Source organism: Wyeomyia smithii, chromosome 2 (assembly GCF_029784165.1).
Source record: "Wyeomyia smithii strain HCP4-BCI-WySm-NY-G18 chromosome 2, ASM2978416v1, whole genome shotgun sequence".
Classification (NCBI taxonomy): Eukaryota; Metazoa; Arthropoda; class Insecta; order Diptera; family Culicidae; genus Wyeomyia; species Wyeomyia smithii.
The window spans coordinates 6,621,692-6,643,704 of NC_073695.1; the positions used below are offsets into that span (position 1 = coordinate 6,621,692).

The 22,013-nt window shown below is 39.3% G+C and overlaps 1 protein-coding gene across 5 annotated transcripts in view; it reads left to right on the forward strand.

Moving 5' to 3' along the window:
• The window catches only part of LOC129722872 (uncharacterized), a 477,511-nt gene that overhangs the window by 418,360 nt on the left and 37,138 nt on the right, over positions 1-22,013 (forward strand). For all 5 annotated transcript variants that reach the window (XM_055676678.1, XM_055676679.1, XM_055676680.1 and 2 more), the window contains one exon: positions 9,255-9,327. In XM_055676678.1, the coding sequence (XP_055532653.1) occupies positions 9,255-9,327 (73 nt within the window). The remainder of the gene's footprint in view (positions 1-9,254; positions 9,328-22,013) is intronic.

Here is a 22,013-nt window from a genome sequence, read left to right on the forward strand (position 1 = left end):
CATAATTATGCTCTACATCGTTGGTCTCGATTTAAAAATTTTAGACCCGTATTTGTTTGTTTGAGTTTAAGGGTGATGCTGGAAAGTAAACCACAGGTGGACGTGATATATTCTGATTTAAAAGCTGCTTCCAACCGCATTGATTACCGAATACTGCTGGGCAAGAGCTTGCGAATGGGTACTCCGCGACAGTTTATTAAATAGCTATGCTCAGAATTGTGCGATAGAATAATGCCAGTAAAGTTAGGATCACAATTATCGTCTCTTTCATCAATAAATCTGGTGTTTCTCTAGGAAGCAATCTGGGACTGTTGTTGTTCATTTTATTTTTCAATGTCGAGGCTGCTGCCGTTGCTGTAGGCAATTTTATGCTGACGATCCTAAAATATTTTTGACGATTTTTTGCATCGACGATTGTCGACGGCTCCAGGATTTATTGAATCTCAAATCACTGTTTTGTGCTCTTTGAGAAAAAGCTGTTAAATAATGTGGTAGATTCTCCATAACTCCTGTCGTTGTTGAATTTTCGTGCACCACATAGAGCCTTGCGACCATCAACACTATTGACAAATCATTATCATCGCACGAACTTTGGCCACAATGAACCCATTGCCCCATGCATTAATATGTTTAGTCGTGAAGAAGAATATTTTGAGTTTGGTGAACCTTCTGACTGTCAGTCAGATGACTTTTATACACAAATATACGAATAAACAAATACTAACTAAGGGTGGTACGAAAGTCGACTACGATTTTTTTTACCCCATAAGTACTCGACAGGGTACCCGGGTACCCGTATATTAAAATGCTTCTTCCTTTTTATTTCTTAACATCCTTGGCCTGTCAAAAGATAGGAAAACCTGTCTACTTTTAGAATCCGGGAAAGAAATGAACCTGTGACCACATCTGGTTCCAGTAAATCCGGATCTTCGGGATCATGTTCCAGCTCGACAAATTAGTACAACTGTCAGTAAAATCAAGCAACATTGATATCGAAATTCATGAAATCACTCTAGGCGTTAATTTTCAGTCACTTTGAGTCCATCCGATAAGTTGTCCAAAATGGCCATTTCGGAGCAGATTCCCGATCTTGAAGATGGTACCGATGATCCGGATTTACGGTAACCATATGGGGACCATATGGCTCTTTAGGACCCGTATGCTAAAAAAAGAAAAATTTTCCAATCCTTTGACGGGTCAAGATCGAAAATCGGTCAACAACTGAAGAAGTAAGAAGCAAAGTACTTACGTGTGTTAAAATTGCCGAGTACATAACGGTTAAAAGTGCCAAAAATCATTCAACATGGGTATTTTTAAACCGGATTAATACTCAAGAACCGGTAAATCACTCCAGACAACAGTCTCAAGTGGTCCAATTCATCCAATATAAGTGTTTCCAGAATTGGGATGATGCTCAGACGTTGGGAATTAATTCCAGACGTTACTTTGATAAAACTTGTAAAACTTGCTAAAACTTTGTAAAACTTGCTGGAATAAGTAAGCTAAAAAAAGACTATTTTTCAAAAGCTACAATTTTTAAAAGTTTATAACTTTGAGCCATAAAATTGATTTTGAATCTTTTGGCCTCAAATGAAAGAAAATTAGTGCGCCTCTCAAGAGAAAATACCAAACTGTTCTTCAAATAACAATAGCTATGTGAAAATTATAGTACAAACCATATTTTGCCGTTTTAGAGGCTTCGTGACCCAGGAGACCCTATCGTTTGATTCCTTTTTGAACCCTGAGGAAATTTTACATTGAATATATAAAAATTTTAGGCATGCATATTGGGTTTTTCCATTGTGTGGACTCATCACTGCGACCAGAGACATTTTGATCTATTGTGCTATTGCCCAGGTGTTTTCTGTACTCCGCACTTCATATTATTGGCAGTATCATTATTGAAGTGAATGATACGCTTTTTTTATTTATATCCGTGCTTGTGTGTGAGAGTTTACCCTTTCATTTCATTTACTGCTTTACTATACCGCCGAGCCTCTTTTCTATCCTACTAATATTGCCAAATTCCAATTCCCTGAACTGAGGCTACACCTAACGTTCCTCTCTGGCCAGTTTTATTCTAAGAGGGACCTATTATGTCAAGAGGAAGGAGTCTTATCGAAACCTCGTTCCTCGTGCCAATATCGCCAATAACAATTCCCTGTAGAGGGTAAATATTTCTGAAATCAGTTTTATTATAAGAAGGACTTATTTTGTCAAAAGGAAGGAGTCTTATCGAACCTCGTTCCTCCTATTAACACCGCGTCACAACCACAATTCCCTGAAGAGGCACTCAATGCTACACCTCTGGTCAGGTTTCTTATAAGAAGGACTAATATTTCCGTCAAGTGGAAGGAGTCTTATCGAAACCTCGTTCCTCCAGCCAAGACCGCGCCATAATTACAATTCCCTGAAGAGAACTATTATACGTTACTCAGAACAACTTTATTATAAAAGGGACTTTTTTTGTTAGGATGAAAGTCAGCAAGGGTACTATAGAATTCAGCTTGAAGGAAAGGTATGTAGTAGAGAGCCTGAGTGAACCCATGTTAAAGTCCTTTGACAACCAAATGGCCTGATTCTACTAAGATTCGAACCCACGACCACTCGCTTATCAAAGCGTACTCTGTAACCTCGCGGCTACGAAGCTCTCCATGCATATTGGTTTAGTTTGAAGATAGAATTTTTTAAACTTCAATATCCATCTTGACCACCCTGCGTTTCCATTGAAAAAACTCCATCAATGCAAAAATATCAAACGGGAGGGTCTCCTGATTCTTGAAGCCTTTAAAACCGATTAATACGGTTTGTATCATAGCTTTTTTGCCTTTCTCCTAGAAAGGTATAGCAATCACTGGAAAAACCAAAGGTATAAAAGTGCTCCAAAGGGTCGAATCTCGTATATCAATCGACTTAGTTTGACGAGCTGAGCATTTTCTGTATGTGTGTGTGTATGTGTGTGTATGTGTGTGTATGTAACGCTCTCCCAATCTCACTCGATTCTCTCAGAGATGGCTGGACCGATCTTCATGAGATTAATTGCAAATGAAAGGTCTAGCTAAGACCTTTCCCCATAAGACCCTATTGAATTTCATTGCAATCGGATTTTTAGTTTAGAGGTTATGTTTAAAAATGTGAAAATCACGAAACATCATTATCTCAGAAACTACTCAACCGATTTTAACAAAATTGATTTTAAATGAACAAGCTACTTAAAAAACCCTTAACTTTTGAGTTTCATGAATGTTGAACGTGTGGTTCAGAAATTATTTAAAGAAACGTGTTCTGGAGAGTGTTTAATCTCACTCATGTTTCTCAGAGATGGCTGAACCGATTTCCACAAAATCAATGTCATTTGGACGGCCTAATTACCCCATAAGACCCTATTGATTCTTTTTGTAATCGGACTATTACTTTGCCTGTTATGTTTAAAAATGTGAAATCCAGCTATGAAAAGGAACATATTCCGAAGATTACTTGAACTCACTCTTTTTTCTCAGAGATGGCTGAACCGATTTCCACGAAATTAGTGTCAAATGAAAGGTCTAGCTGCCTCATAACACCCTATTGAATTTCAATTCAATCGGTCTGTTACTTTGTCTGTAGTGTATCAAAATATGAAAATCACGAAACTTCATTATCTCAGATAGTACACAACCGATTTGAACAATATTGGTATCAAATGAACGGGCTAGTTAAAGGTTAATTGATGAATTTTATAGTGATTAAACACGTGGTTCAAAAATTGTGAAAAGGAACATGTTCCGATGACTTTTCAAATTCACTCGTTTTCCCAAAAATGGCTGGACTAAATTCAACAATCTTAGTGTCAAATGAAAAATTTGGCTTTCCTATAGGTTCCCATTTTTTTTGACTATAATCGTATTTTTATTCCAACCGTTATGTATTAAATTATAGAAACAACGAAAGTCTATTATCTCAAAGATCACACGACTTATTTGAACATAACTAGTGTCATTTGAACAGGTTGTCTCTCAAACTCACAAGTAAGAAATTTTAAAGCAATTTGATATATGGTTCAAAAGTTTTGAAAAGAAACGAAATTCAAAGACTATTTAAAACTGTAACTGCTTTGATCAAAACATATGGCCTCAACAAAATTTAAATTTGGTATTGTGCTACACGTACGTTCCCGGTATTGCTCGTGATTGAAGTGTACGAAATTTAAAGTCATTTCTTTTATTTCGCTATTTCTTCAGCATGAATATTTTACTCCTAATTAATTATTTTTTGAACTTTTTGCTTTTCTACTAGAAAAGTATAGAAATCACTTGCAAAACCGAAGATATGAAAGTGCTCCAAAGGGCCGAATGGTATATAGCACTCGACTCAGTTCGACGAACTGAGCATTTTTGTATGTGTGTGTGTGTGTGGGTGTGTGGGTGTGTGGGTGTGTGTGTGTGTGTGTGTGTGTGTGTGTGTGTGTGTGTGTGTGTGTGTGTGTGTGTGTGTGTGTGTGTGTGGGTGTGTGTGTGGGTGTGTGGGTGTGTGGGTGTGTGTGGGTGTGTGTGGGTGTGTGTGTACGTGTGTGTGTGTGTGGGTGTGTGTGTGGGTGTGTGTGTGGGTGTGTGTGTGGGTGTGTGTGTAGGTGTGCGTGTGTGGGTGTGTGTGTGGGTGTGGGTGTGTGGGTGTGTGTGTGGGTGTGTGTGTGGGTGTGTGTGTGGGTGTGTGTGTGGGTGTGTGTGTGGGTGTGTGTATGTGCAGATTTTTATTTTCACCGATTTTAATGAAACTATATGCAAATGAAAGTTCTAGTTGCCCCATAAGATTCTATTTTTCATTGTAATTGGACTTTTATTTAAGAGGTTATGTTTAAAAAAAAAACCACGAAACATCAATATCTCAGAAACCACACAACCGATTTCAATTAAATTGGTATTAAATGAACGGGCTGTCTTAAAAACCCTTAACTTTTGAATTTCATAGAGATTGAACTTGTGGTTCAATAGTTATGAAAAGAAATTGTGAAAATCACGAAACTTCATTATCTCAGAAAGTACACAACCGATTTGATCAATAGTATTATCAGATGAACGGGCTAGTTAAGGGTTAACTGATGAATTATGATTTAACACGTGGTTTCAAAGTTTGGCTGTCCTATACGTTCCCATTTCATTTGATGATAATCGAACTAAGCAACCGTTATGTATTAAATTGTTAATAAAACAACGAAATTCTATTATCTCAAAGATTACACGACTTATTTGAACATAACTAGTGTCATACGAACGAGTCATCTCTCAAACTTACAAATAACAAACTTCATAACAATTTGATATGTGGTTCAAAAGTTATTGAAAGAAAAGAAATTCAAAGACAATTTAAAACTATACCTGCTTTGATCAATATATGTGGCCACAATATAATTTAAATGTGGTATCGTATAGAGATGCACCGAATATTCGGTCGCCGAATATTCGGGCCGAATATCAGCAAAAATTGGATTTTGCCGAATATTCGGCTCGCCGAATAGCTAGTTTATTATTCGGCCGAATATGCCGAATAAGCCGAATAGTGTCCAATTTTATTATCGGATTATCGGAAAATAATATAAAAGTATAGTGCAAAGTTTTATGAACGGGGGTAAACGAAAACTGAAGATGTAACTTGGGCTTAGAAAGGAATATATCTCATTAAAACGGAACACGAACCGCAATCTCCACACAATATTTCATGTCTTGTCTGGATGAGGTATATTTTTTCTGAGCCAAAGTCACATCCTGAGTTCTCGTTCATTTCTCGCATTTTATTTTTTTTTTTTTCAAAAACACTCAAAATGTAGTTGTAACACAAACTTTTAAATTGTGTTAACCATAATCCTCAAAAACATTATTTTTAAACGACAACTTAAATAAGAACAAAAGTAGGTGCGCCACGGATTAGCGTGCCTTATGCCATAGGCGCAAAATTTATTATTTCTTGTGGAATAGTTCGGACAATTTTCAATCGTTTTCGTACATGAACAATTGAAAAGCGAAAGAAACAATTTCAAGTTCAAACAATGACCATTTGGTTATTTCGTTATCATACGATCAACGTTGTGTTCAGCCGAATATTCGTCTCACCGAGTAATGGAAAAAAGTTTATTCGGTATTCGGCCGAAGGCCGAATAATGCTATTCGGTGCATCTCTAGTATCGTACCATTTGAATGTTCCCGGTATCGCTCGTGATTCAATTGTTCGAAATTAAGAGTCATTTCTTTTATTTCGCTATTTCTTGAGCATTTACATTACGTCAAATTTAATATTTTATACTTCAATTCAATTACAACATCATTATTTTAGAACCCAAAAAGTGAATACACATTTATTGGATTGAAGCGTTCATGTAAATCTATTTTTACGAATAATAAGTTTGAATGAGAAAGGCTGGGTCTGACCGCTAGGTGGATTAATTTAGGGCCATCGAAAGTGTTGCTATAACGGCCAAACAAAAATTCCTATCTCAACATTTATATTCACTCATCACTCTTATTTGGTCAAAGTTTCCCAAATTCTCAAGGTAAATGTTTTTACCCCTCCATTTAATCAAGTAGTAGAAAGTTTTACGTATAAAATGAGGTGAAATTTGACAGCAAATTGGACAAATAAGAATGAAGAGATGAATACAGGTGAAAATCTTGAAAACCCTATTTTTTCTATTTTGGGGGATTCGAGACCCAGTTTCGGAATTCTTCCGGAAATCTTGCATGAAATATCAAATTTTCACAGAGTTTTTTTGTGTTGGAGATAGAAGTTTTGTCAATCTTCAATATCCACAGTGGCCACCATGCGTCTCCACTAAAAAAATCTTGGGTCTTGAACCCTCCAAAACGGCAAAATACGGTTTGTATCACGATTTTCGCATAGTTGTTGTTATTCGAAGCACTGTTTGGTTTACAGTTTTCCTTGAAAGGCGCGGACCAAAAGCAAAGCCTTGGTGCTACATTCCGATTCGGAACTTGACCTTCTGTTTGTTATACACAGACTTCGCAGCCAACTGTTTAGTGTACAGCGCTACGATCCTACTGATACTAACAGTCTCTCCCGAGCCGAGACTCGAACCTACGACAACTGGCTTGTTAGGCCAGTATCGTTCCTCGAAACCATCTGGGAGAGGGAGAGAAAGGCAGACTAATTACCTCCAATTTGATGCCAAAAGATTCAAAATCGTTCAAACGCCGCATAAAGTCCAAGTCCAAGTCCAAGTCCAAGTCCAAATCCAAGTCCAAGTCCAAGTCCAAGTCCAAGTCCAAGTCCAAGTCCAAGTCCAAGTCCAAGTCCAAGTCCAAGTCCAAGTCCAAGTCCAAGTCCAAGTCCAAGTCCAAGGCCAAGTCCAAGTCCAAGTCCAAGTCCAAGTCCAAGTCCAAGTCCAAGTCCAAGTCCAAGTCCAAGTCCAAGTCCAAGTCCAAGTCCAAGTCCAAGTCCAAGTCCAAGTCCAAGTCCAAGTCCAAGTCCAAGTCCAAGTCCAAGTCCAAGTCCAAGTCCAAGTCCAAGTCCAAGTCCAAGTCCAAGTCCAAGTCCAAGTCCAAGTCCAAGTCCAAGTCCAAGTCCAAGTCCAAGTCCAAGTCCAAGTCCAAGTCCAAGTCCAAGTCCAAGTCCAAGTCCAAGTCCAAGTCCAAGTCCAAGTCCAAGTCCAAGTCCAAGTCCAAGTCCAAGTCCAAGTCCAAGTCCAAGTCCAAGTCCAAGTCCAAGTCCAAGTCCAAGTCCAAGTCCATGTCCAAGTCCAAGTCCAAGTCCAAGTCCAAGTCCAAGTCCAAGTCCAAGTACAAGTCCATGTCCATGTCGAAGTTTATGGCCAAAACCAAATTTAAATCCAAGCTCAAATCTGAATTCAAGTCAAATGAGAATACAAGTGTATTATTCAAACCGGATTCCATAGAACAAAGACTTGTATAATCATTTGTTTATTTTTTGGGAAGTATGCGATTGAACAATTAATTTACAACTGATATTCGTAACGAGAATGGATTATCTTCCTTGTTTTAGCCATTAGCTTATGTGTAGCTTCACTCACTTACTGATTCTTCAATAGAATACAATCCACAACCGGTGCAAAACACCAATGGAAATAAAAAAGTGTTTCAAACAAATGATTAAGTTTATAATATAGGTGCATTGCCCAACAACAACCCTTTCGGGGCACTTCTGGCCATACAATGGCCGTTTGCGATTGAGCAAATTTCGTAACCCCGAGCGGCTAGGCAGCAGCCCAGTTGACTGTGGACATAATTTTCGAATGAATCATGATCTGCTCGAGTTCGCGTTGCGGGTACCCAGAACGGGTACACCCGAACTGGGTCCTAATTGTCCGCACTAGAATCCATGCGATCGTCCAGTCGGGGTTCTGAAGAGTCCGCACTGATTTCAGTGCGGTTTAGCGGCACCGTCAGATCAACCTTACTGACAACGCATTAGCCGGGCCGAGCCGTTCGAACAAATTAATATTCATGTCCAATAACAAACATGAGTGCGGTATTTCACTTTCACAAAAAGTAACTCAATTGAAATAAGCGCGCGCTTTTTTAGGGTTGGGCCGCTACGCTTTAGCCAATGTATGGGTACGCAAATGCGCTTGCATGCCACCACATACGAGCGTATAAGGGCATATTAGCCTATTAAAATTTAATATGAACACACCAACCGAGACTAGCCGTCACTCAACTAGAACGAAACATTATCCCCCTCAGACAAACGGCGGCTGCTCGGCTAGTTGCTGCAATTGTGCTGCAGCGCCCCGACGCTTTACCCGTGCTCCAAACCTAAATGTACCTTAGCTCCAAGGAACTTGTAGGCGTCGTCACCGCAATGCAGCAACTTCACTCCCAAAAGCTATATTATTTTATGTGCACAGTAATCTACTTCATGCACTAAATGCATCCAGAAACGGATTGACAGACAGTCGAATAGAAGAAGAAGAAGAAAAATGCACAAAAAGTTCGAAACTGTGCATTAAGCACTGCAATTTATCTTCATTTCACACCCATTTACTTCGTTTTTGATTGGCCCGAAACAAGACAGTCATTAGGAACCACGCAGAGACGCTTAAGCCAGCCCAATTTCAAACGAGACCGAAGATGGATCGTTCCGTTTCATTCCCGTTAGGACCCACCGTGTTTGCGAAACAATTAGCTCCCGCTCTGAGGTCATTAGCAGAATCCGTTAAGAGTGCCCAAAAATTTGCCAAATCTTACTTTATTCCTTAATAGAAAAGTATTTACTTAACCATCTTTTTTTTTTTTTGTTTATTGCAGGATCGGACTGTGCGGCTTCGACAACCCGATGCGGGACCACAAGACGGAGGAAGTGAAGCGACACGTCGGGCAGGTGAGTGTCACTGCTGTTGCTGATGCTGTAATTAGTCAATCCTAAGCAAACCTTCTTCGATCGGTTGGATCGGTCACTAGAACTCCATCCGACAATCGCCATTGTAGAGCTCGCTGTTTGCCGCGCATCCGATTAAGATCAAGGACGAAGTATCATGGTCTTGCTCGACATGGGTCGCTTCTCTCCCGGTGAAAAGCACATACACATACCTACTCTGAAAGGGGTACGGCAGGGAAACAAACTTTACAAATGCCAGTCTCATCCGGCTATACGTGGTACGTGCGCATGCTGGAAAATTAATACATTTCGAGCGAGGGAATGCACAACTCATCACGAGACATCGGAGCGAAAAAGGCAATAAAAGGCATGATCGCGATCGCACTCGGTTCGAACTAATAAAGCAATACACTAGAGTATAGCCCCTAGTGCTAGTGGCTAGAAGAGCAGCAAAAAAAAATGGTGGCAACCATTGATCACGATCGCACGACGACGTCCGATGCTCTCTAAGATGGTGCAGAAGAAGATCCATCAACATCCAATTCCATCTCCGTCTAGATGTCTACTGTCCTTTGGCGCGATTCAGCGGATGATCTTTAAATATCAAGGCTAAACGCAAATGTTCCCTCACACTGTGGCATCTATGCGCGAAACGATTTGTAAACGGATTATATCTGGCGAAGATAATCAAATTTTTTTCAGCTGAATTCTAATTCCAACGTGGCATGCAAAATCTAACTAGCTTGCATGCTAATTTGGCAACGGGTCGGTTGTCATAGCCGTAGAGCGCGATGATTTCTTGTTTATTTTGTGCGACGACGATGTCACCACCATCGATGGCATCGTGTGACATTCGAGCGACATCCGCATTCAGCGAGTTTGATATTCAATTATCACCGCACTCTTCTTTGCTGCTTCTGCTTAGGCTACCAACTACTGCCGTTAGCTATTTAGTGATGTCAGGTTGAGCCCCTTGCTCATCATCCCGTTATTAGATGCCTGTTAAAAACTCATTAGAACTGAGCTGTCGTAGTCAATTACTCTACGTCGTCTATTCATTCTGATCTGATGATGATATAGCCTAGTAGTACGCAGGATTTTCGTGAAGGTGTGAGGGTTGCTTTTTGACTATCATAAAATTTGTTGACTATTGTAGTACTCTGACAATTATTATTATAAATTTTAATTTTGCCCTGATGATCTTCTACTCAATCCCAATTCCCGTGCGCACAGCTATGCAAATTGGGTTTACCTATCGCGCTTCGTTTCGTTGCGGTTTCGAACTTTCGATTTCAGTTAACTTACAGGAAATAGGAAACCGGTCAGCTGTTGCAGAATCAGTCTGTTCAGCTCTCGGCTCGGCACTGAAACTGGATCTTCTGCGTAGTCCAAATCGGGCGGGGTGGTGCAATTCTGCCACTAATGACAGCGATCGATGGTCGCTCGTGTGGCAATGGCAAGATGTAGTCCTCCTTGAAAGATCGTCGTCGTCTTCGATTCAGGAAACGATGAAACCATTCTCTTCTTGTTGCTTCTTCCGCGCCGCACGGATTTATTTATTAGCCACGTTATTGAGTTGGGGTGCACTGCTGTGATGCCGCAAAAAAATGCTTCCCAGTGATCGGTAACCTGTTTGGATGGAGTAACGAAAAAAAGCTACAATAGCTTCTGGTAGAAATGAGTCAAAGCTTCCAGCAGTGAACACATTGGTGTGTGGTGCATTGCTAGAGTTTCAATTTCTTCCTGTAAACCACCTGTCAATCAAGCTACACATTTTTTTCTCCACTGCGAAACGAGTGAGTTAGGCATCGAAAAAACTGCATCACGCTTCCTAGGATGCTACCGTCGAAGTGCATTTTCTAAGCGCCCATCATACAGTAATCTTCCACCCATAAATACTGCGCCACTGACAAAAACAAGAAACAGCTTGTAGTTATAATTGTTATTAAATTTACAGCAATTAACGCGTTCGCAGCACGCAACACGGCAAGCTACTTTTTTAATGATAGCATCTTGTTTGAGATAAGCATGCAATATAGGCACTGCACAGTACAGCAGCCGCTTGGTACTATGAACGGCATAGATGAGAACCCTCTAGAGTGATCATGCAAATCGCAGTGGTCTTGTTCCTAGCAAAGTTACAAAGTAAAAAATACTGACTTACGTTTCTTCTGACCCAACGATAAAAAGTGAGTAGATATATATTCCATTTAATGTACATAGCTGTCCAATGAAGATATTTCTAAATTAAGAATGGCTCTGTACTAAAAGTAAAATGACGTTACTTATCTTATGCTTATGAACTGAGTGGTATTATTTTAATTACGTATGTTTAAAATTAGCTGTACGCGGATGTAACTGTTCTTAACGGTTCATCAAAGCTGAATTCCTGCATACTTTTTTCGACCAAGTAGATGAATAGCTAAAATTTATAATTAATTCTCCGTCAGCAGAGTTTTGATTGTCGTTTTCGACAGTTTTTATGACTTCTTGGAGACTAACTCGTAACTGATATCTTTTTGAGAAAAGATCGTTTCCAGACAAAATGAATACATTTTTTGTTTGCATGTGAACATTTTAAATTCATTCTAAGAATGAGTCATGGGAAAACAAATAAATTTTTTTTATGGAAGCTTAAAGAGATAAAATGAGTAAAATGGTTGAAATTACTTTTCTTATATTGAATATTGAGAATAGTTTTTTTTTAATTTATTTTTTTAAAGGGGGGATTTGTTAGTAGCTTAAGTATTTATGATACATATTAGTAAATAATGAGTATGTGTGTCCAATCACAAATGGTGACTTCTCAACACTGTTAGAAATTTGTAATTTTAATTGTTAGGATTTGTTTGCTTTCGCAATTAGGACTTATCATTCGTAGGGATTTAAACTTACTTGTCAGAAAAGGGGAAGTAAACTTACAACTAACTTAATTGCTAACTTATTGGCTATAAAGAGAGCTTATCGTAGCAATTGAGGATTGCAACGATTTTTGTCGAAAATTGTTAATAATTTTATTTGACATAGCTTCTAATGGTTCAACACCAGTAAGTCTATGTAATTCGAGTGTACCAAACCAAGGAGGACGCTTCAAAATCATTTTCAGAATTTTATTCTGAATCCTTTTAAGCGTTTTCTTCCTTGTTGAACAGCAACTTGAGCAGATCGGTACAGCATAAAGCATTGCTGGTCTAAAAATTTGTTTGTAAATCAAAAGTTTGTTCTTTAAACAAAGTTTAGAATTCCTGTTAATGAGAGGATATAAACATCTCGTATATTTGATGCACTTGGCTTGTATACTCTCAATGTGCTCTTTGAAAATAAGTTTTTTATCATAAATTAGTCCCAAGTACTTAACCTTGTCGGACCAACTTAAAATAACCCCATTCATCTTGACAACGTGATTATTGTTTGGCTTGAGGAAAGAAGCCCTAGGCTTATGCGGAAAAATTATCATTTGAGTTTTAGAAGCATTGGGGGAGATTTTCCACTTTTGCAAGTAGGAAGAAAAAATATCTAAACTTTTCTGCAATCGACTGCATATGACACGAAGACTTTTTCCTTTTACGGAAATGCTTGTGTCATCGCAGAACAATGACTTTGTGCATCCTGGAGGCAAATCAGAAAGATCTGAAGTGAATATGTTGTACAGGACTGGACCCAAGACTGAACCTTGAGGTACACCTGCTCTGACAGGAAATCTATCAGATTTTGAATTCTGATAGACAACCTGCAGAGTTCGATCAGTAAGATAATTTTTTAAAATTTTGATTAGGAAAATTGGAAAATTAAAAGTTTGCAATTTCGCAATCAAACCTTTATGCCAAACACTGTCGAATGCTTTTTCTATGTCTAAAAGAGCAGCTCCAGTGGAATAACCTTCAGATTTGTTAGCTCGTATCATATTAGTAACTCTGAGCAATTGATGAGTTGTGGAATGCCCATGGCGAAATCCAAACTGTTCATTTGCGAAAATTGAATTTTCGTTGATGTGTGACATCATTCTGTTAAGAATAATTCTCTCAAACAGTTTACTTATTGAAGAAAGCAAACTGATTGGTCGATAACTTGAAACTTCAGCTGGGTTCTTATCCGGTTTTAAAATGGGAGTAATTTTTGCATTTTTCCATAATTTGGGAAAATATGCAATTTTGAAGCAGCAATTGAAAATTTTCACTAAAAATTCCATTGTGCTCTCAGGGAGATGTTTGATTAGTATATTAAAGATTCCATCGTCACCAGGTGCTTTCATATTTTTGAAATTTTTAATAATTGATTTAATCTCATTCAAGTTAGTTTCAATTATTTCTGCAGGTAAAAAAATCTGGGAAGAAATTAAATCAAATTGACGTGTGACTTCATTTTCAATTGGACTCACAAAATTTAAATTTGAGTTATGAACACTCTCAAACTGCTGAGCAAGTCTTTGAGCCTTTTTTTCATTAGATACAAGAAAACGTTCACCATCTTTTAAAACTGGAATAGGCTTTGAAGGTTTCTTAAGAATCTTCGACAGCTTCCAAAATGGTTTTGAATATGGTTTCAATTTTTCAACTTTAGTCTCAAAATTTTGATTTCTCAGAAGAGTAAATCTATGTTTAATCTCTTTCTATAAATCTTTATAAATAGTTCTAAAAACAGGGTCACGAGAACGTTGATATTGACGTCTGCGGACATTTTTCAAACGAATTAGAAGTTGAAGATTTTCGTCAATTATTGATGAATCAAATTTCACTTGAGCCTTTGGAACAGAATAATTCCTGGCATCAACAATTGCACATTTTAATGCTTCCAAAGCGGAATCAATATTCACTTCGTTTTGCAAATCAAGCTCATTATTGAAATTTCTCTAAATATGAGTTTTGTATCTTTCCCAATTAGCCTTGTTATAATTGAAAACAGAGCTCATAGGGTTTTAAACTGATTCATGTGATAAAGAAAAAGTTATTGGAAGATGGTCAGAATCAAAGTCAGCATGTGTGATCAAATCACTACATACATGACTTTGATCTGTCAGCACCAAATCAATTGTTGAAGGGTTTCTTACAGAAGAAAAGCATGTAGGACTATTCGGAGACAAAATAGAATAGTATCCTGAAGAACAATCATTGAATAAAATTTTGCCATTGGAATTACTTTGAGAATTATTCCATGAACGATGTTTAGCGTTAAAATCGCCGATTATGCAAAATTTCGAACGATTTCTGGTGAGTTTTTGTAAATCACCTTTAAAATAATTTTTGAGCTCGCGTGTGCATTGAAATGGTAAATATGCTGCGGCAATAAATAAAATCCCAAGTTCAGTTTGAACTTCAATTCCCAAAGTTTCAATAACTTTCGTCTCAAGATGGGGAAGAGCACGATGTTTGATTCGGCGATGAATAACAATTGCAACTCCACCGCCGGAACCCTGAATCCTATCATATCTATGAACCACGTAATTGGGATCATATTTTAATTTTATGTTAGGTTTCAAAAATGTTTCAGTAATAATTGCAATATGCACATTATTTACTGTTAAAAAATTAAAAAGCTCATTCTCATTGGCCTTCAATGAGCGAGCATTCCAATTTAATATTTTAATTGTTTTATTCAAAATCATTGCTAAATTTTAAATTAGAAAAATTTTTTAATAGTAAAATTTGTGCCTATTTGAATGGCTTCAAACATTGATTTTGCCTGCAACATGGCGTTCATAAGATCGAACATTGCCTGTTGCAAAAAAGGAAGTTTACCTGCCGTAATAGGCCCCAGGCAGTTGACATTAGAAAAAATATTTTCGGCAGCAATATTAGCTGGAGTAACAGGTGTACAATTATTTTCTAGCGTGTTTTGCTTACCCATATTAACGGTCATTTTCGAACTACCAACACTAGGCGGTATAATGTTCGAACTACCTGTAACCTGTGCATAAGTTAAACGGGTATGCAAAGGAGTAGGTAAACTATGCGTCACTGGTACGCTTGGAGAATTTTGTTTTGAAGTTGGTTTTAATTGAGAAATTGAATTTTGTTTACCTTGCCTTGCCTTAACAATTGCTAAACGGACTGGGCATTGATAAAAATTTGACATATGGTTGCCGTTACAATTCGCACAGCGAAAATTTTTACTCTCTTTCACAGGACATGTGTCCTTTTCGTGAGAAGAGTCTCCACAATTAAGACATTTTTGGTCCATGTAACAGAATTTGGAACCATGGCCATAACGTTGGCAAGTACGGCATTGGGTGATATGCTTTTCACCTCCGCCATACTTCCTATAAATTTCCTACTTTACACGCACATTATACAAAGCAGCTTTTTCAAAAAATTTAAAGTTGTTAACCTCATTGCGGTTAAAATGAATTAAATAATTAACAAGGGAAATTCCAGTTCTCTGACTGTTTTCGCCTCGTGATTTTTGTTTCATTAGAATTACTTGGGTAGGGGCTATGCCAAGTAATTCTGTTAAAGTAAGTTTGATCTCATCAACGGTTTGATCGTTGGTGAGACCTTTCAAGACAACCTTGAACGGCTTGGCGTTCTTGGTGTCGTATGTAAAAAATTTGTACATCTTGTCAGTTAAATACTGAACAAGACGATCACGACTTTACTGAGTCGGCTAATAAGCGGCATTCACCTCTACGGCCAATTTGAAAGGTAATTTTAACGTCAGAAACAAACGTTGAAAGTTCCTTTTTGAATATATTAAATTCAGAAGAAATAGTTACCACAATAGGTGGAACTTTCTCCTTTTTTAAAGATTTTATATTTTGTATAGTTTCATTATTTGTAACTTCCATTTCACCAGCTTCTTGCTCAGGCAAAATATCAAAAGGATTGTCACTACAGACACTCGATGTGTCAGAAAGAGATGCCTCTCTTTTCCTCCCCGCAGCGATGCGAGGTTTCTTTTTCCGTCCAGCCATTTCAGGTGATACAAAAAAAGTTAAAACAAATGTTAAATTTAAAAGTAGGTAGTCTTGAGAAAGACTGATGGGAAATAACTTTCAGGTAGTCTTTAAAAGACACACTGACAAAACACAAACTTTGAAGCTATAGGCAGTCAAAGACCAGTCCACAAGCAACCGAAAAAGTAGTTAGTGTCTTAAATTTTCGTTCATGGCTCGTCAGTATTTGTAGTTTTTTCAAGCTTAAGCAAAAATAGCTGGAAAAAAATCATGAAACACGCAGTGTTTAAAAATGACTATACTATCCATTTAGTTAAAGGGGAGCTCCGTAGCCGAAAGGTTACAGAGTCCGCTTTGGTAAGCGGGTGGTCGTGGGTTCGAATCTCAGTAGAATCAGGCCATTTGGTTGTCAAAGGACTTTAGCATGGGTTTATTCTTAGGATCTTCACCACATACCCTTCCTTTAAGCTGAATTCTGCAGTACCCGTGCTGACTCTTCTGTAACAAAAATAAGTCCCTATAATAATAAAACTGGTGTGAGCAACGTATGAAAGTTCTAATTGTTAGGATGAACAGAGGTTCGGTATAGTAGAGCAGTAAACTTGAAACGGATAGCTAAAACTTATACACAAGCAAGGATATAAATGATAAGAGTATCACTTACTTCAATAGTGATACTGCCAATAATATGAAGTGCGGAGTACAGAAAACATCTGGGCAATATTACAATAGATCTAATCTCTGGTCGCAGTGATGAGTCCACACAAAAAAAAAATCCAATTAGTTGATTATTGTAGTTGTCGACTGGCTGATTTTACTCTCATGCCGCACATTATACCTTACGTTGCAAATAGTGCGCTGTATAACGCAACTGATGTGCTATACAGCGCACTACTTCCCACGTAAGGATATTTTAAGTCGCGCGCAACGAAAGTTGCGATTTCGATTTAGTGTTGCCAACATAATATATTGTTTAAAATAAAATATCGAAATTCGCAATCTCATATATGCCATAGAACAGGTGTTAATTCTAAAAGTCTGTTCTAGTCAGTTTGAGGCTGGAAAAGTTACTTCGGGCAGAATCATAGACAATGGATACCGACAAGGCAAAATCAACAGAAAATTCAGACAAACAGAATTGTCAGACAATTCAATTCAGACAAGCAGAATTAGCTGCAATTCAGTACACCCTAGGGATTATCGAAAAAATGCCCACGGACCATTATTTCATCTTTACGGACAGTCTCAGTTCCATTGAGGCTCTCCGATCGATGAAAGATGTTAAGCACTCTCCGTATTTCCTGGGGAAAATACAGGAACATCTGAGTGCTTCATCCGAAAAATCTACTCAGATTACCTTAGCGTGGGTCCCTTCTCACTGCTCGATACCGGGTAATGAGAAAGCGGACTCTTTGGCTAAGGTGGGCGCAACAAACGGTGATATTTATGAAAGACCAATTGCCTTTAATGAATTTTTCGCATTTGTACGTCAGAATACGATCATCAGTTGGCAAAATTCTTGGACCAAGGGGGAACTGGGAAGGTGGTTACACTCCATAATCCCCAAGGTGTCGACGAACCCGTGGTTCAAGGGGTTGGATGCAGGTCGGGATTTCATTTGCGTGATGTCCCGGCTTATGTCCAATCACTATAGATTTGACGCGCATCTCCGTCTTGTTGGGCTCGGGGAAAGTGGTATCTGTGTCTGTGGTAAAGGTTATCACGACATAGAGCACGTTGTTTGGTCATGCCCTGTACACCGTGACGCCAGGTCTAGATTAATAGCTTCCCTGCAGGCCGAAGGTAGGCAGCCGGCTGTTCCTGTTCGTGATGTCTTGGCGAGCCGTGACCTATCCTACATGTCCCTTATATACGTTTTCCTGAAATCCATCCACGCCCCAGTTTAGTCCTATCCCCTTCCGCCTACATCCAACCAAACGACAAGAACACGTTAAGACCCCGGATCCGGAAACAGCAACTAGACCCGCACGATACTCTCAGGTCCCGAGGGAGACAACCCAATATGCCAGTCCGTAATATCTTGGCCCAGCAGCGGAACATATTCAATATGCTGCTTACCTATGGCGATGGAAAACCATCAAACAACAAATCAGTGCTTTTAATGCAAAACATTCTAGCTTTAAGTTAGATTTAGTTTCAGCTCGTAGTCGGCAGCGAGGATAAAAAATTTGCTTTTAGTTATTAAGATACTTTAGAAAGTAAGCTACCAGATATAATTGGCGCCGTTAAACATTGAATTGTATTTGTGCCGTGTCAAATAAACTATAGATGAAGAAAAAAAAAAGAATTGTCCTGTAACAGAATATTCTTAAGTCAATCGAATTTCAACTCCAAAGTCTCGAATATTGCATTAAATCATACCTGACTCATGATTTGATGGTGGTGTTCTGTTTTTCTTCACCACAAATTAGTTGTGATTACGTGCCATAATGTAGTGAAAAACGTTCTACCTAGAAACCTTTTTTTAGCTTACCACCAAGTATTAATCGCAGGGTTCTACACTACAATTGTCCATCGAACGCCACCGGGAGGATCAGCGTCCTGTATAGCGCAAATTTCGTACAGATTTGTAGGCTGTAGGACCTGAGCTGGATACGCAATCCGTAATAAGCACTGTTCGCTGCCGCAATCGGTGTCGTCACCACGCAACTCACCTCGTAATCATCACTTTACGAGTGTACCAAAATAAAAAAAATCTTCAATCACTTCGAAGGTATCCCCATTTCTTACCACCGTAGCACCGACAGCCGTAGAATTATCACTCTCTCAGCCATGCACTTCGTTCCGGTAGTGTTTATGGTAAGTCCAATTCTAGCAGCTTCCGTTCTGAGAGTCGTAAAGGCCTCCTCTACAGCTCTACAATTAACACCGGCGATGTCGTCGTCCTCAGAGCCTAAAAGCGCGTGAGACTACGTGATAATGGTGCCCTTCTTATAGCACTTTCTAAGGCTATGTTGAACAGCAAGTTCGAGAGCCCGTCTTCTTGCTTCAGGTCGTCCAAGGTCACAAATGCGTCGGGAAAGTCACAAGCTGCTTTGAAGTTTGATGCTAAACTATCAAGAGTGCAACGAATCAGCAACGTAGCTCGTTGCATTTCACTGAATCGTACGCCGCCTTGAAGTCTTCAAATAGGGGATGTATCTGCAAATTGTGTTATCGAAACTTGTCGCGGATCTGTCTCAAGGCTCCGTTGAACTTTGAAATCGTCCCGTTCGGTCTCAGTCCATGGAACTATTCCCCTCGACGACTCTCCTACCTTCCACTTAACATCACTTCAAAGTGTTGTTTTCAACGCCATGGTGGCTACCTGCGGTTCATCGGTAATCAAATTCCGCTCCCCTTCGTTACAAATGGCAAGAGCTGACGCGGTTCGGCTTCTGATTCCGTTTATCGCACTTTAGAAGCTCCTCGTGCCGTACCTGATGAAGCAGTTCTCCACCTCCGCGAGGACCCGATCATAGTGTTCACGTTTTTGGGGGCGATAGTGTCTCCTGGTATTCCTTCCGCATCGGACGCGTCACACGATTTAGTGCCACTAATGTGTTAGTGTAGGCACGATTCTTTTCTTCCATCATCTGTAGGCATGTATTATACCTACCACATCATGCGCTGTTCTACTGACCGCATCGTGGTTGTAAATCCACTGCTTGTACAAGTCCACTCCAACTGATTCATCGAACCGTTCATCACCTTTTGAATGTACTCTGCAGCAACTCCTTCCGCTAATGAATTCTAGATATTTCAACGCATCTTTCTCGCCAATCTCGATTTCAGTACATTGGATAGCCGAGCGCGAAACTAGTCTATCACGAGATAGTGATCTGAATCGGTGACGTCTTACTTCTGAGACATCACCGCTTCATTTTGCTTATGCTCGATACACCCAATGAAGGATTTCGTTTCATTGGAACAGAATATAAATGATGGAGCGTATTTCCTATAGAATGAAACCTCTCAAAAACGATGAAGGTTGCAAATTAAAGCAAAACCGTTTGAAATTTCACTACAAACAGCCCACTATGCTTCAAATAGGTAAAATGTAACTCAGTGTCATCCTTATTTGAGAAACACTTTTTCCCGTGTATTTTCGTCCAGTTTACGAGAAACTTAACCCTCTGGTGCCCAGTGCCGCCTTCAGACGGTTTTCAGTCAAACCTCTAAAAATCTTCAATAAGAAGTTAAAATTTTTTTATATAGCTTCATAGTGATTTTTTCAAAGTCCGTTTAAAAAGTAATTTGGGCACTAGAGGGTTAATAAATAAAATATATGAAAACTTATTTTTGTTAATTTTTGTTTGTTATAGATTTGATCGAGGCATCTCAAACATGTCTTAGCCCAATACGGTCGTTTACTTACTTTACTTTTATGGCGACAGATGCTGAATCCAGAATACGTCTCCACAAAACTCGGTCTTGGGCTGCTCCTCTCCAGTCTCCCCTTACACCCGCTGCTCTGGCATCCTCGTCGACAGCACATATCCAGCGCGTGCGAAGTCGTTGGCCTCTATCCGATTCTCTGCTAAATATTATCTTTGCCGGTCGCTCATCCGCCATCCGTGCTACGTGGCCAGCCCACTGTAACCTGCCGTTCATCAGCGTGACAATATCAGCGTGTTTGTATACTTCGTACAGGTCGTGGTTCATGGACCTGCGCCACACCCCATTTTCTAGTTTGCCTCCGAGTATTGATCGCAGGATTCCATGCTCGAAGACCCCAAGCGCTCGTCGATCGGCCTCCTTCCACGTCCACGATTCATGTCCGTAGAGCGCCACCGGGAGGATACGAGTCTTATAGACGGTCGTATACGATGCCGAATATGACGAATTTTACCCTTTGGTTGAAGTATTGAGAAGTATGAAATAATATCTTTGAAAGCTATGAAAATATAACGTTTTCGGAAGAACGGTTGGTTTCAAAGTTATGCTAATCTCCTCGAATATTGGTGTAATAACGTACTGTAGTAAGTCATACATCGTTTCTGAAAAAGTAACTTGTGAAGTGAGCTATTGGCAAAACGAAACGGCAACCGAAAAAAAACACCCAGAAATTGAAAAAGCAAACTTCCCGTATTCAAAACTCAAATCATCGAACATGTTTAAAGAGTCACGAAAAAATATTCAGAAATATATAATTTGTCAAGCTCAAATCAAGCAGCATGCAAGTAAAGCCCATCACGTGAAATAGAAAATCATTTGGAGTCTCAGAAGTACACTGGTTCAATTATGAACATTTTTTCCACGAACTGTGAAATTCCGTCGACGAATGCTTTTTCACAAAATGCTGTCTCATAGTCTGTCAGCCTTCTTAACTGTCTCTTCCTCTGGTTATAACATCCAAGGAGATAGCATTCTCCCTTGAATCGTAAGTTTTTTTTTTGTTCTCTTTATCTTCAGGGTGATCTTTGGCACTCTCTGCGAGTTCCGTTGGTACAAAGTCGATTTGATTCTTGATTCTGACTTCTGCCGTTGTCCTTTCGGAATTCGGACCCCCAAAAATTCCTTACTTTCCAACGTTCTAGACCCCATTTCGTAGGAAGTAGCGTTGGAATCTGGAACTGCAGATGCCTATTCTAACGGGGTTGGCATGAGCGTATACTGCAGCTTCCAACGTGTCAAATGATAAGCGAGCCCCCACTTCCTTCCTAGGCGTGAATTCGGCCTCGTTTCTACCTAATACACCTGCCATGTCACTTTGTCGTTGAATAAACGATTGGAACTAACAGGTCGTGTGCAACTGGTCTGATAGTGCCCTCACTGCCACCTGCAGTTAGCCCAGCAC